This window comes from Corvus brachyrhynchos, unplaced genomic scaffold (assembly GCF_000691975.1).
Source record: "Corvus brachyrhynchos isolate BGI_N302 unplaced genomic scaffold, ASM69197v1 scaffold18, whole genome shotgun sequence".
NCBI classification, from domain to species: domain Eukaryota; kingdom Metazoa; phylum Chordata; class Aves; order Passeriformes; family Corvidae; genus Corvus; species Corvus brachyrhynchos.
The window spans coordinates 3,538,854-3,554,613 of record NW_008246064.1 but is presented as its reverse complement, the minus strand read 5'-3'; the positions used below and the strand labels follow the sequence as shown (position 1 = coordinate 3,554,613).

General features: G+C 42.4%; 1 protein-coding gene across 1 annotated transcript in view; it reads right to left on the bottom strand.

Moving 5' to 3' along the window:
* The window catches only part of OXSR1 (oxidative stress responsive 1), a gene marked incomplete at its 5' end in the record, with an annotated part of 69,373 nt that extends 54,600 nt beyond the window's left edge, over positions 1-14,773 (bottom strand). The window contains 2 exons of the mRNA XM_017746774.1: positions 5,006-5,114; positions 14,645-14,773. Of these exons, the coding sequence (XP_017602263.1) occupies positions 5,006-5,114; positions 14,645-14,773 (238 nt within the window). The remainder of the gene's footprint in view (positions 1-5,005; positions 5,115-14,644) is intronic.
* Positions 14,774-15,760: the final 987 nt, after the last annotated feature.

Here is a 15,760-nt window from a genome sequence, read left to right as displayed (position 1 = left end):
TTAGCCCGTGGTTTCAGTGAATCTGACTCTCATCAGAGCCAAGAATTAAATCTGCACCTTGTCAGTCTCTGGCAAACAGATGAAAAAAATGCAGAAGAAGGAAGAGCTGCTTGGATTCAGTACTTCTGGGACTGAGGAATATAGATACAGCAGGAGAATAGCAAAGGAAACAACAACGTATACAAAACAAAGGAAAAGACATTAACCCGGGTTAAACCTCAGAGGGAAGGCTAAGGAAACTTCCACTTCTTGCCTCCTTCCCTCTAGGGCATGTGCATGGATGCATAAGAAATATGAAAAGATTAAGGCAGAAAACTAAGTAATACAATAAAGGGAGCAAAACAGCCTATTGCTGTTGTGATCAAGACATTTATAGGAGAAAATCTGAAGGACAAACTCATTTTTCATGCTTTTCCTATTACAGTTAGGAATGGCAATGTATCTACAGACTGCATTCTGCAGTCACGTACAGTCCCTGCCATCTCCTGCTTCTGACTTATCCCATCCTTAATTGTTTGAAATTGTGTTTCTACAAATCAAATTAAAACTCCTCCAGATGAATTAAAAATAGCATATCTGTCTCCTAAGAAAATAATTCAACATAAACATGAGGATTTCTAAAAACCTGTGGTTTATGCTTTGATCATAACTCTCTGTTGGAATTAGGAGGGGCCAGATCAGAGACTGACACAGCAGAAGCAGAACAAGAAGTCCCAACTCCCTGGTAGAGAACTAAGACTTGCCTACCTCTTTTGGTCTGGCTTTCTGAACTTCAGATCAAAGGTTGAAGCTAGAAGTTGATAAGATAATCTTAAAAACTTCTGGAAAATAAAAGGTTTAACTATTTCAATACAGCAATCTCCTTAGCAGATTTCATTAGGAGCCTTCAAGAGGGCAGAATATCCAAGAGCCCTGTCTGGAAATGTTTCAGTATTTAAAGGATTTGCACAGTTTAAAAATACTTTGGTGGTTTCCACTGCTGTAGGCTAGGACAGAAAAAATTGTTGTGTGATGTAGCAAGCCACCAGAGCCAGCTGTTTCATAGGAGCAACTGTTTTATAGCGTTATCTACAGCCTTGGGTCACCTGTGAAATGAGAGCTCTTGTTAAAAGCAGGGAGAATTTAGAAGAGCAAACAGGTCACAGTCAGTAAAAGCACAAGAACAAAAGCACAGCTGCTCCTCTTCCTACTAAAAAGCCACAGGAGCTTGCGAGCAGGACTGGGCTTCAGCAGGCTTTAAAAAGGCACGAGTAAAATTCATGACAGGAGAATGCCAGGGAGGCAAAGAGCAGGTCACCAGTTGTCTAGAAATAGCCATTGGAGTTTAGTTTGGAGTAACACCAGACCCAAAGGCTGGGGTGTCGAGTTCACACTGCTAAGCTTAGAACCCTACAAAACTTCCATCATTAGAGAAAAGGGTCTGCCATTTCTACTGAAGGGAACAGAAACAGCAGACACTTCACAAACCTGACACAGACACACGTCACGAGACCTGCAAAAGGGTGTCAGTAACTGGACACACCAGCACCTCCTGTCTCTACCAGTTGCATCTCATCACAGCCACGTTTCTGCCATCAGCAACTCCACACCTGTTTGGGGTCAGTGCTGCCAGTTCAGACTGCTCCGAGCAGTGACTCCCACCAGCCTGGCTGGGCTCTGATGCACATCAGCTCCCCATTACCTCCTGGCTGCTGACACCATTCAAATACAGAAATCTCCCATCAACAGAGTACTTGTGGAGACAAATAGTTCCGTTTCAGTGACAATGTCAGTCAGGTAATTAAGGTACCTTTGAGTGCACCCTCTGGTTGTTGAGGAGCAAAGCACTATTAGACAGCAGCAATTAATGGATTTATTTTCCCTTGGAGACATTCCTAAAACTCTTGCATGTATGACCAGCTTAGGATTTCATAGAAAGACTGCAGCCAGAAAATAAATTAAATTGCACTTACAGCAACAACAGCAAAAAAGGCTTGCATTATGGATTGGGCTGTCTTATGGGCTGCTTATCAAATTAGTAAGGTCAGTGTTTGTAGGCTGAAATTAAAACCAGTTTCAGCCTGAAATCACACACTGACAGAAAAGACGCAATAAAATTCTGAACTTTTACCCAGAACAAATTCTCAAGTACAAAAGCCATGATCAAGATACAGAATGGACATCAGAATGTATTTCATATGTACTTACTGAGATGTACAAATCTCTCTGAACATCTAAACAAAATTAAAGTGTTAGGCTGTACTCTGGTTTGGGTCTGTTTTGGTGGAGGGCTTTTGTTTGCTTGTTTGTTTTTGATTTTGTTTTGGGGGTGTTTTCCTTTGCTTTTTGTTTTGTTTTCTGGTTTAAAAACCAGCTCAAAGGTTTTTCCTGTTGAGGAACACAGATCATTATTTTTCCCACTGGATGACAGATGACTGCAAAACGAGCCACTTTATTACTGATAAGAACTAAGCTCAAAGGAATGAGAGACAGTTTCAGAAGTGTCTCTTGTTACATAAATCACTCAGTCTAAGACCAACTGAAAATAGTCTCGTTAAAAGTGAATGGAAAAGCTCTTCAGTCAGAAAGTGCCAATCACAAGTTTCTTCCCCCATCCTTAAGACTGTGCTGTAGAATTTGCCTTGAGATATGAGATTCCTGAAGCACAGATAGAAAAAAAAGTATGAAGTAAAAAGTATGTAAAAGAAAACAGCTGAAAAATACCTCACGAGGTACCCTCCTGCTTAGAAAGTGACAGGTCATTCTGAAAGTCTTTCTATTTACTTTAGCAATTCCTCCAGCCTTCAAATGATTCCTTTTAAGTGAGAAAATGTAACACTGACTCACAGAAATGTTGGACAGAGGGAAGAATTACTCTTACTAGTCTGTCTTCTACTGTATGACCCTACTCTTCAACATATACAACAGAATAAGAAGTGAGATTTCCTAGCACTACTTTACTGCAAGTCCCCCACTAAATGCCAGAGCTGCACATGGGTCAATTATCAGGCTGAAGAACATAAAAGCCCATTCAAAGGGAATATTAAATGAGAAGCAGGTTGTCACTCTCACCAGCAAGAGGCTGGTTCTGAAGCAATGATTATTTTTCCAGAAATTTTCCAGTGTAGTCTTTACATCTGTGATGCCTTGATAATGATGGTCTGACTTTTTCCCAGCTTTACATAAAAAAAAAAAAAAAAAAAAACACCAAAAAACCCCCAAACAAACAAACAAAAAAACACAACGAAAAAAACCCCACCTCCACACAAAATTGAGAACAGACAGAGACAACGTTTGGAGGTTCAAGGATGACCCTCATTGTGACTTGATTCTGACAGAAAACTGCTGTGAAGTGACTGAGGCAGCTGTGCATTTTCTTCAAGAAGGTTGTGTCCTCTCCTGGAAAAGGCCAAACCCCTTGCTGCTGCCTCTCCAGCACCCCCTGAAATGCCATTTCCTCATGTTGTGGAAACTTTCCCATAGATACACCTTTTATACACACAGCAACACTGCTTGCTCTAAGCTGTCAGGGGATTCTTTTCCACACACACATAGTCATCGTATCTTTAATGGCCTGTTACATGTCCCTCTAAGAAAACAGAAGGTATTGCTTAATGACACATGAGACATTAAAAACCCTTTAAGACAGACTTAAGGTTGGCATGGAATTTGATTTCCCCCAAGAGGACTGCTAAAATTCTCTAAAGAACACCTTCAAAGAGACATGTTTTATGGTCATTGTTGAGCTCTTGAGTAAAAAGCAAACAGGTTTAGCCAGATTTTTCCACATCATCTTCTGGCATTTTACAGTCCTCAAAATTAAGCCAAGAACAGAGAAGCCAAGTTGGGTTTTTTTTTTTAAGCAAGAAAATAGGGATTTTTTTTTTCCCCCCCCCCAGTTTTCAATTCCTTTTCACTGCAGTGCCAGGAAAATGAAGTCTTCCTAAACACAGGCCCAGGATTTAGCAACAACCCTTTGTGCTATCATCCAGAACTTGATTCCATTTCTTGTCTCAACTGTAACTTACACAGGGTTCCTGGAAAATATTATGACATCAAATAAAACACTACTGATACAAAATTTTCAAACTCAAGTCTCTCAAAAAAAGCTGTTTCTCCAGCATCTGAGAGAATAAAGGGAAGTTTCCCTGGCTCTGTGTTAACCAGACAGTGATTTTAAAAAGCTAGTTAGGTGTTACTACTGATGGACATAACATGAGAAGCTATTTCTGACCTGAATGAGTTGAAATCAAATTATTACTGTTCATACGGAATTGCTGGAAAGATGCTTGGTGGGGAAGGACCTGGGGGTGCTGGTTGACAGTGGCAGAACACGAGCCAAAGTGTGGTCAGATGGGCAAGAAGGCCGAAGGCACCTGGCCTGTGTCAGGAATAGTGTGGCAGCAGGACCAGGGCACTGCTAAGGCACCTCAAGTGCTGTGTGCAGTTCTGGGCCCCCCACTACAAGAAAGAATTTAAGGGGCTGGAGCAAGTCCAGAGAAGGGAATGGAGCTGGGGAAGGGGCTGGGGCACCAGGAGCAGCTGAGGGAGCTGTGGGGGCTCAGCCTGGAGAAAAGGAGGCTCCATGGGGACCTTCTAACTTGCCACAACTCTCTGACAGAAGGGTGCAGCCAGGTGGGGGTCAGGCTCTGCTCCCAGCGAACAAGCAGTAGGATAAGAGGAAGCTGCGTCAAGTTGCACCAGGGGAGGGTTAGATTGGACAGTAGGAAACATATCTCCATGGAAAGGGTTGTTCAGCATTGGAACAGGCTGCCTGGGGAGGTGGGGTTTAGAAGATGCATAGATGTGACACTTGGGGACAGGGTTTTAGTGGTGAACTTGGCAGTGCTGGGGTAATGGTTGGACTTTCTGATCCTAACGGTCTTTTCCAACCTAAACAACTCTACAATTCTATGAAATGTCTTAATTCACAGGTGGGATGCTTAAGAGGTAAACAAGGGAGAGAGGAAGGAGGTAAGACAGGTTTTTATGCTGCCTTTTAGGGTAAAGAAATTGGACCACTCACCTCCACTAAGTAACTTCATCACCAGCCAAAGCTCATCTTTCACCACAAATGATGTGTAGTAAGATACAATGTTGGGGTGATGGCATTGACTCATGGCTTGAATTTCTTTCTGTAGAGGAAAAAAAAAAACATTAGCAGTTGGACACACACAGTGATTATTACTCCTCAGGCACAGAGGTTATCTCCCTCAAGACACAAAGAGGGTGCAAAGAAAAAGGATACCTAGAAGGTAAATGTAGAAAATCCAGAAATACTCTAAACACTCAGGCTGCATCATACTAGAGCCAGAAGGTATTTTAGGATGTTATTCCTGTCTGTCTAGAGGAAGAAAAAGTTACCCAAAAAACCCTTGGTAACACCATCAAAGTGGTGGCAACTGAAACACCTGCATGCAGCTATAATAGAATATTCCCAAAAATTCACTCCAGTTTGTGACCTAAGAAGTTCATGCCGACTTCTCCTTTCAGTAAGACACGATGCAACAGATGCTTAATCTGTTGAAGACGATCATTTGGATGAGAAAGGGAAATACTGGCCTCTGGGAAAAAAAGGCCTCTTATTCCTAATGTTTCTTCCCAGCAGGAAAGCAGATGGCTTAGCTCAATCAGGTTGAAGGCACAAAGGACAGCTGTATCCTTTGTCATACTGGAAGAAGAGGGAGACCACTTTGAGATTAGAAAGTCAGTAGCTACTACTGATGGAGGACAACATGAAATATGTTGAGATATATAAATTGTTTAGAGTTTTGACTGTGCTTAGCCTCAGTTTTGGTTATGGGTTCAGGTTATGGGTTGAGGCTTCCCAGGTTATGGAGGGAACACCACAGAAAACACAGACTGATTTCATTATGCAAGCACAAATCACCAGTTTGGACAGGCAGACCCACAGTTTCTTGGCTGTCCATAGACAAAAGCCATCCACGGAGCCAAGCCTGGCACCCTGCACCGCACCCAGCTGAGCCCTTGTGCTCCAGCCAAGTCCCCCAAACTGTCAAGTTGGACCCTCCAGCAGCACCAACCCCAGACACTCCTCCCCTCATACCCTGAACTTCTGCTCTCAACTACAACATTCCTTCACTGGACGCAGGGAAGGAGGAGAGCACGGGCCCTTCACCCCCTGATCCTTCCCTCCCTCTAAGCACAAGACTTCCCTGGTACTGAAGTACAAGAGAGAGCTCTGAGAAGAATTCACTCATGCCTAGGACGCCCCACAAATGCAGCACATTTTCCTCCTACTCCTGTACAAAGCTCTGCTTGTGACCGAGTTCAGAGTAAAGCCACTGCTTCCCCTTGGCAAGGCCTGAGCTGGCAATCACAGCTCCAAAGGAACAGGCTCATGTTGATTTATCCACTTAGCACTGCTTTTCAGGGAGTAGGTGCATTTGAGGAATCCAAAGCAATTGGTTCCTCTTTCTGCTTCCCCAGGAGAGGCACCAGCTTTCCAGGAAACTTAACAAGCAGATTAAAGAAGAATCCTTCTAAACAGGAAAGCATATTTGAAGAGTGGGGAATAGGCTATTCATCTCCATGTAGCATACTCTGAATAAAAAACACTCTGTGAAAATAAATACAGCCTAAAACAATATATTCTGCTTACTCTGACAGCTCCAGCTCCCTTCCTTGCAAACTTTCACTTGTGTCAAGTCATTTTTCAAAAAGGAATAAATCAGCAACTTCAGAGTTTTCTGTGGCTCTCTGTAGTTCTCTCTCTGACAATTAAAATATACTACATGAGCACAAGTGGCACCAGAGGAAGCCAAGATGGAAAGCTGCAAGCAGGACTGGTAATCCATCTCTTCAGCCAGACCTGCCCCAAACCCACCACTCTCAGAAATTATCCAAAGGAGCTGGTTTTATATTTTCTCAGCTAGACTGCTCAAAATATTTTGAAGCAGCTCCCTGGGAGATCAAGAGAGTAATATGAGAAATATACTCAAACACTGCATATTTGATACACACTTGTGTATCCTACTGGAGTACAGGAGGCAATGAGACAAAGCCTGGACCAAGTTTACTTAACAGCCTAGACCAGGATCAGATCTTTGTCATTTAAGCAGCCCTGTACTTCAGAATTTTTCAGGCGTTCTGTGACACTTAGTTACCATTTTATTATTTTTGAAGAACTTCCTCTCTCATTCACTACCACAATCTGCTCCCTGGGCTGGGAAGCACAGCTTAAAAAAAAAAAATAGCTCAAGTCTGTCATGTGCACCAAGGCATAAAGAGGGAAAATAAATAATCACAAACCTGATCTGTGCAATTAAACACCTCTGTCAGCCAGTGGATGTATAACACAGGCAGATTAATCCATTTCTCACACAGTGTAGCACAGCTCTGAATAATTAATTGCATCACAGCCCACGATTTTTAGTGTTTTTACATTATTACCAATCAGAAGGAGCAGCAGACTTTCCCTTCCACCCACAAACCCCCACTCCATTTTCAGCAGTTTTCTAGGCTAATCTCACACTGGCTATATCAAAGCTTGGTTCTTCTTCTCCCCCAAAGAGGGTACCAACATCCTGAAAGCTCAACCCATACAATTGTTATAAGTGATAGTGGCAAATCACAGGGGCTTTGTGGTTAAAATGCTTCCTGGCATAACTGAAACCAAGCCAATTCTGTCATACATCCACAGTCTGCTCCAGCAGTACAAATGCAGCGGCTGAAGGGCTGTAGCTAAAGCAGGAATCCCACTCAAGGATCACTGGGAAGCTCTCCTCAAAAGCATACTTACAGAAGGAGGGGATAAAATGCAGCAACAGCCATTCTGTGTGTAGTAAGCTCAGCTTTAATACTATTCCCAAAACCTTTGGGAGAGTTTGCTGCTCTTCAAACACAACAAAGTCATAGCCGGCAAGGGTTTCCTCTTCGTACCTCCCTAATAAGACTGCTATCCCCAGATAACTGAGTTACAACTGTGCTTCCCATATTTTCCCCAGCATGAAAACTATATTGGAAGACTGCTAAAAAAAAAAATCTCAGTGATCCACACCTCTGTAATAATTTATTTGGGCTGCTCTATACAAGCATTAAGGTGGAAAGGTTGCTTTATTCCCTCTCTGCCAACAGCCATGGGTCATTTGACACAGACCTCCACGCCATCCACAGATGCAGTGGGTGATAAGCAGCTCTTCCACCCAACACCCCTCACACTCCATGGCTTCAGTGATGAGAGACAGCCTTCCTGCCAATTCCCATAAATTGCTCCGCTTTTTGTTTAGCTATGGAGAATGAATTCCCAACAAAAACATGTCTAGACACAGGCAATGGTTTGGAAATGGTTACATGCTCACCCTGGGCAAGATATTAAAAATATCTGTATTGTCAAATACCAAAAGCAAATAGACTGGGATTAGCTCTAAATGCCTCCATGGCTTCCATTAAGGGTTCTGACAAATGTTTTCAGTACTTCTACAGGCAATAAAAGAAACTTTTCAAGGCTTGCAAAACAGCAATAAAACTGCAGTGAAGTATAATCTAGAATCATAAGCAACCTGCTAGTCTCCTGTAAGTCAGACATACTTCTGGAGATCCGCTATTTTGGATGAGGGTTTATTTGCCCACTGACACACAACTGAAGTTTGAATTAATGGGAGCAGTTAAGGCTGTGTTTTAGCTACCAGCTCAAGTTTCTTAATGGTATTTTCTTTTCACATCATCACCTTTTACTCTGTTCGTCTGCCCCTGAGGCTTTCTTCAGAGATGCTCTCAAATACAGGGACAAAAATTGTGCTTTATTTAGTTTTACTTTCTACATGTTGACATGAACTCAAGAGATACAGCACAGCAGCGGAGTGCTTTCATGTGGCTACCTGCAACTTCAGAGTCCAGAAAGCTGTCAACGTGGCTACCCTGTTTGAAGGCAATCACAACCATAAGAGAACTGGGGAGGGAAAGCATGGCTAGGCAGAAATCAAAGCAGGTCAGGTGTGATCACCCCTTGAAAACATCAATGCTTCAAGTATGGCTGGTAAAGATCTTACACCATGAGATTTCAGCTGAGAGATAAGGCATTAAAGCTGCTCTTCATCCTTTTAAAGCAGGATTTAGAGCTCCAGTCCTACAGCAGCCATAACCATTCATATTTTGCTCCAAGTGGAATTTTAACCGTTTAGCTAAAAGGTTGGAAAATTGACAGTAATAATTCATTTGCCTTTTGAGGTGGCAACATAACTAAAAACAAAAAACAAAACCAAACATGTTCTTCTACCAAAATTAACTCAAGAGACATTAAGAAGGTGGGGAAAAAACACAAAATCAGAGATCCTGATTCACCTCCCACTCCTTGGATTATCCAGTTCAACTCCTTGCCTCAAGTGGCTACAGGACCTAAATTGGCACGAGTAAAGAGGGGTTAGATTAGCCCTAGAACAACAGTGAAAGAGAAACAATTCTGAAAGGGATAAACACACTTCATCCATTAAATAATCTTCAGTGACGGGAACAAAACAGTCCCATGGCAAGTCATTCAGCAGTTGCCCATTTTAATGGCTAGTCTTCAGCCTCAGTCAGTGGTCGTTCCCTCTTTCAAAGTCTTCAGCATTAGTGGAAATGTACTGAAGGAAGCAGGTGTTTATAAACTGTTGTTTGTTTATAATTGTGGTGTAGCAATTCCTACATGGCCATTTTTTATTGGTTTCAGCCAAAAAGCGAACGGGCAAGTGAATGCCTCCTCTCACAGATACAAGCAAGCCAGCTTTACCCACATCACCAACTAACCTATTACTGACCCTTACAGTTGTTCAGATCAATAGCCAGTGCTTACAGCTCAACAATGCTTTCAATGTGATTAGTGCCCACAGACAGCTGCAAACTCTCTAAAGTTCTTTACATGCACCATCTCATGCTCATCCAGTCCAAGTAAAGGAAGACATTCTGTGTTCAGGACTTCACCCACCATTAACACTGATGATCATAGTGAACTCTACACAAAAACAACCCCAAAACAAAACCAAACCAAAACCTAAACCAGTCCAGTAATTAAGACTTCTGTTGTTCCTGCTTTGATAAACAATACAACCAAGCTGTACCCAGCATAGGTTTAAGTCTTAAGATGCAATCCCAACATGTAACACAGCAGATCAAATAACCATGCAGAAACCACGTATCATACGTAAGACTCCCTGGCACTGACACTGGGGACTTTTTTCCCCTGGAGTAAGTGTAAAGCTCCTCAGGCCTGGAAATGGAATTATAAGAGCAATTCCCATCAGATGACAGGCATGGATGAAACATCTGTACTACTTCCACAGCAATCTGCTGCTTTGTTCCCAACAACCTTATAGTCTGGTTAATCCACTTGTAGGAAGTGCTCCATCAGATCAAAGGCAGTTCAATATCCTGCCCAAGTCTTCAAAAGAAGGTGTAAAAACCCTATAAAAAGCAGTTACACAATTATCTGCCCAGAGGGTAGACTTCTTACTAAGCCTGGGCAGTTAACAGTTGGCTTACGCTTTAAACCAGGGGAGTTCATAATCCTTTTTTTAAATCCTATCTAATTTAACCTTCTAAACTATAGGTTGATTTATTTAATCTCACACAATGTTTGATCTCCATTATTGGCAGCAAGTTCCCCAGGTTATTTCCATGAAATTCTAGAGGACATTTCTGTTTAACTGCAGTTCAACTTGTTCCCTCAGCCTCCTTAACTGCCCTCTGGCCACAGCAGTAAAAGAGTAGTACCATCACGTCTTGAGTGCAGACCTGTCAGACCCAGTCCTAATCATTTTCTGGAGTGGGAAGAATTTGGAATCTCCTTCTAGGAACAGCAACACCACATCCCCCATGCTCTTTCCTGAGCCTGTCTCCTGTTGAATCATCTTAGGGAATAAACAGGCAGCATTTCGCCCTAGCTGGGAAAGCCCAATGTGAAATATCCCATAGCTTATGCTTCCCTCTCTGCTGTTCAACATTCCTGGTAACTGCTAAGCTGACAACCCACGTCATCTGCTACTCATGGAGAAAAAAGTCTCCATCTGGATGAAAGAAAACTCAGCTTTAATTGCATGAAAATGAAGCAGAGTTTGTAGGACAGAGGGGGGATTTAAGGCCTTTTACATCAGTAATTCTTTAAAACAAGAAAACACTTATACAAGAAAAAAGGCTGGAGGCATGGTTATTTTGAGGCAGATGTTTCACCACTGTTTCAAGGATTGGCAACAGCAGTAAAGCAACCAGCATCCCACAATGGAAAAGAGTAAGAGCAAAACACAGCACTGAATGGTGTGCAGCTGTGACATACAACACATGAACAAGCAGACTGTTTGCAAACCCACACCAGTGTGGTTGTTAACTACCACGGGTCGCAAGACAAGTAAAAACTGGAATTGAATAAATTCCACGTCAGTAATAAATCAAAAAGTCCAAGATAATTTATAGAAAACACTGTATTTGACCAGCTCTCCTTACACTCCACTCCCAGTCACACCCCTGAGCAAGAATCATTATAAGCTACACTGTACTTCCCTCTCAGCTGAATCCCACAGGCAGTCTAGGAAGGATCTGGGAGCATTCAAAAACATACAGGGGAAAAGTAAAAATGAAGCATGGAAATAAATTCCTGACAAACATCACCCCTAATTCAGCAGCTGGGTTAGAAAGAGGTACATCTCTGCCCAGCATTACTCTTGCTGTCTACATTCTTTACAGCAATTAGCACTCCAGCTGAAGAGCTGAATGCCCTTGACTTGGCTTACTCATGATTCAACAAAACTGGGCCTTCCTGCATTTTCCATACCCCACAGCAGCAATAAATAAATACAGTGCATTAACCTAGAATGTCACACAGTATATGCAAAGTGTGCAGTTTATTCCTGATCACCCACACGGCTCAAATGTATATTGAGCTAAAAGGATCAAGATCAGTATCTTTAATGAGCCAAGTCATAGCACTTACTCTGCTTAGAGTGAGTATCTCCAAAGCAAGGACATGGTCCCAGATTTCCTGGCCTCTGGACACCTGCTAGGCTTAAAGGAAGCTCAAGGCCACTCACCCATCCAGCTGGTCATAGAGCCACTTGCTCTGCATTTCACACTCCATATTAACCTTCCTCTTCTCCTCTGTCCCAAGAAGTAGAAGTGCCAGCCACTAAGCAGCACAGACATTGAAAGAGATATACAAGAATCAAATCATCTTTTTAAGGATTACAGAACTGTTTGCTGGTCTTCCTAGTCTCTCATGAGCAATGTGACACTGTTCTACCCTCTTAGCTAGGCAGATTCTGGGATGAAAGAAGCTTGCTTCAACAGAGAAGTCTACAGGTCTGTAGAAAAATAATTATAAAATAATTTAAGCACAATTTCCCCCTTGCTATCACACTGCCCAATGAGTGGGCAGTGCTGTAAACCAAGAGCACTCTCCTGACCCCAGGCAGGAAAGCAGAGTTTACCCTAAGCTGACTGCTGTGCTCAAATGCAACAGAAGGATAACAGAGCTCCTGAAGGCCCCAGTTTGTGATTCTAATTGTACTGGGGGAAAGGAGAAAGCAAGGAGGGGGTGTAACATACCCCAGTGTGAATTCATCATATTTGTCTTTGCATTTTTTTCTTAAAGCAACTGTAACCATCTACAGTTACCTTTTTTTTTTTTTTTTTGGTGGGGAGGGAACACCACAATCCTGCAATAAGAAGCAGTTGCTCAAAAAAGTTAATTAAACTAATTGGGAAAACTGCCATGAAGGGAGACTACAAGAAATTTGAGGATATTTACTTTAGAGTAGAAGCAGATATGGAAACAAGATAAAAATAAGTGAAGGTAAGAGCACACAGAGCTGGGAAATCAGGAACTTCCATTCTTTTTGGCTCTTGCACTGAGAAACAACACTGGTGATCCAATAGACTGACAAATTCAGAACAAGCCCAGGGAAAACACTTTTTCACACAACACATCTACCTCAGCAACCGCTGCCCCAGGAAGCTGCTACAGCTCAGAACCATCTTTGTGCCCCTCCACCCCTCTGTGACTTTTAAATTCAAGGATATTTACAGCTGCATACCCAAGCCCAGCGAAGGACCCACACCAGATCTGGTCACAAAACTGGAAGCTCTGGAGAGCTGATAACAGCAATACATTGCAGGCCTACCCACAACAGGAAAAATCATTGTGATGAACACGTCAGCCAGAGACCCAAAACGTGCAATTAGAAGTACTTATCTAAAATTATACATCGTATCTCTGCAGTATCTCTTTCTGAACCTAACCTTCTTTTGCCAGAATTGGCAATTACTCAAAGACTCAGTCTCAATTACTACATCCTGACAATGCAGGCAGGAATACCACTGAGGCAGGGTAGTATGAGCAAGACATGTAAGAGGCTCGAAAAGGATACCAAGGGTTGGTATAAGGACAAAAAGACCAACTGTGAGAGGAGATCTTGAACTCCTACACTAGCATGAACCATAAGAGGATTTGAACACAGGCCATCTTGAGTCCTTCATGCAACCCTCCACAGGAGCACTATGACAGACTGAATGGAGCCTTTACCTCTTTACCAGGGCAGATTTGCAGATGCCTATAATGACAAAAATAGCATTAGACAGAAACTGGAACTGTGGTTCAGGTGATTTGCTGAAGATTGTACAAATGTAGAGGTAGCAGGACTCTCAAATTCTCTCTGTTCTACCTTGTAATTGCAAGCACCAAAAAAAGTGCCTGAAGTAAACCACAGAAGCTGTCGAGATGCAAGTGGACAGACAGACAAGGTAGGATTATAAAAATCTTAGAGAGTTGCTTTAGAAGAAAAGATAGTACCAAGACTCATCTCCGTAATGCCAATATTTACTGTGGAAAAGCTTTGCCCCCAGAGAGCTTTCTCATTTTAGTGGAGACAACTCAGTGTTCACAGGAATGTCTATTTCTACCTGGTTTAAATTCAGGGACCTTCCAGATGTGAGGCGAATGTAACAAGCACTGCACTGCAGAGGCACCAGCTCACACACACACACAAAGAGAAGAAAACCAAGCCCATCAACACAGGGGCCAGATGAGGAAAGGGAAATTTCAGTTACCACAGCTACTGCAAAAATCTGTTTTTCATTGAGATAACCTTGAGAAAAGAGGCACAGAGCAGCAGAAAATGACAGAGCCATAGCTCCAAAGGATTCTGTCTCCTGTCCTGAACTCAGAATTACGGGGATTTCCATACGGCAGCCTGCAATATGTCAGTGATCTCTTTAGCTGGCATCAGTACCAGAAAGAGATTAGGAACAACAGCTAATTCATTCAGTTTTTCTCTTTACAGGTGAAGGGAAAAAAATGTAAAGAACTGAAGGAAAGGAAAAGAAAGCGAAGCCATTCCCTTAAATTTGAAATGTTCTGAAAGCAGTTCTGGATCCCCCTCAAACTTCAGAGCTCTTGTGGGTACATCTGAGCTTCACACTTGCACATTAACTCAGTTCAAAACAAAGGGATTATACAAAGTGCTGAGCTCTAAACAAACAGTCTGAAGTTTTGCAACAGTTGATCTTTTTAACATTTTAAGTACCATGTCCCACAACCAGGACAACTAAGCTGCCTCTAATGAAGTCAGTCAAGTTCCAAAACCTTCATTCCACCTCAAGAAAGGTTTTAAGGCACTTGGCAAAGAGGTATTTCAGAAATAACAGAAATACAACTCCCCAGACAATTCTGATTGCATACCAGGAGCTCATCCATGCTTGTCTGACACTTCTCAAGATTGATCCGTTTAATCGCCACCTTCTCTTTCTTCGGAGCGCAGAAGGCTGCCTGGACCACTGCAGTCGCTCCACTCCCTGAGGGAGGAAAAAGAGAGAGTTACCAACACCTTACAGACTTCACCAGGAAGGGAGGGAGGCCAGACAACAAAATTCTGAGTGCCAGGTAGTAAAGACAGCAGAGCCAGGTAAAAACCCAGTGAAAGCCCTCTAGGCACTCCCCACTGTGCAGCTCCATGGGTTGGCTCAGCCGCCACATCCAAACTGGGCAAACTGAAGGAAAACAAGTAGATCTTTATGGTCCCTTCCAGGGATCATTACAGCTCTGCAGACCAAAAACCCTCTCCAGATTCCAGCTTCCTTATAGAAGAGTGATTCTACTCATGTATTTTTAAAAGATATGCCACTGAGGTCACACAGACTTTTAACCTGATGTGTTCACCCAAAGTGTCAAAACAAGCCACTCTTTGCTGCCGACACTAATGAGATTTTTCAAATATTTTTAGACACTAATTGCTGTTCCCATCTCTCCTGATTTTATGCAAAGACACGAGGTAGGTTTCATTCAAGCAGGTTCAGCTCCAGCTCTCACACTGCCTCAGTTTCTGGGTTGAAAACCATAGCCAGAGAACATTTAAATTCCAATGGGGAAAAAATACCGTATTTTAACATACAGTCCTTCAAACTGCTACAGGTAGGGAGTTCTGGATTTAACATGCTCAGCAACATCATATCCTTTGACATGAGAAGGAGTTTGCAATGCTGAGACATAAAATCTATTTGATGCTCATTTTTGCTGGCCTCCAGAAGCTGTTGCAACATTCACCTCTCATCAATAGGACACCTTGTTGCTTTACCTTCTACCTTCATCTTGGTTCCCCACATTTACACATTTCATTGGAAAGGAGTAAATCCAAATTAATAAAAAAAGGGGTAGGATGTGTGAAAAATAGCTCCAAAGTGCCTATTGCCAATACCTAAAAAATGCTAATAAAAATAAACCCACAGCTATTTTATTTATTATCCCAGGCATAACTCTTGAGTCCATTTGGGCTGAGAGAAATGAGAACAACTATTCTGC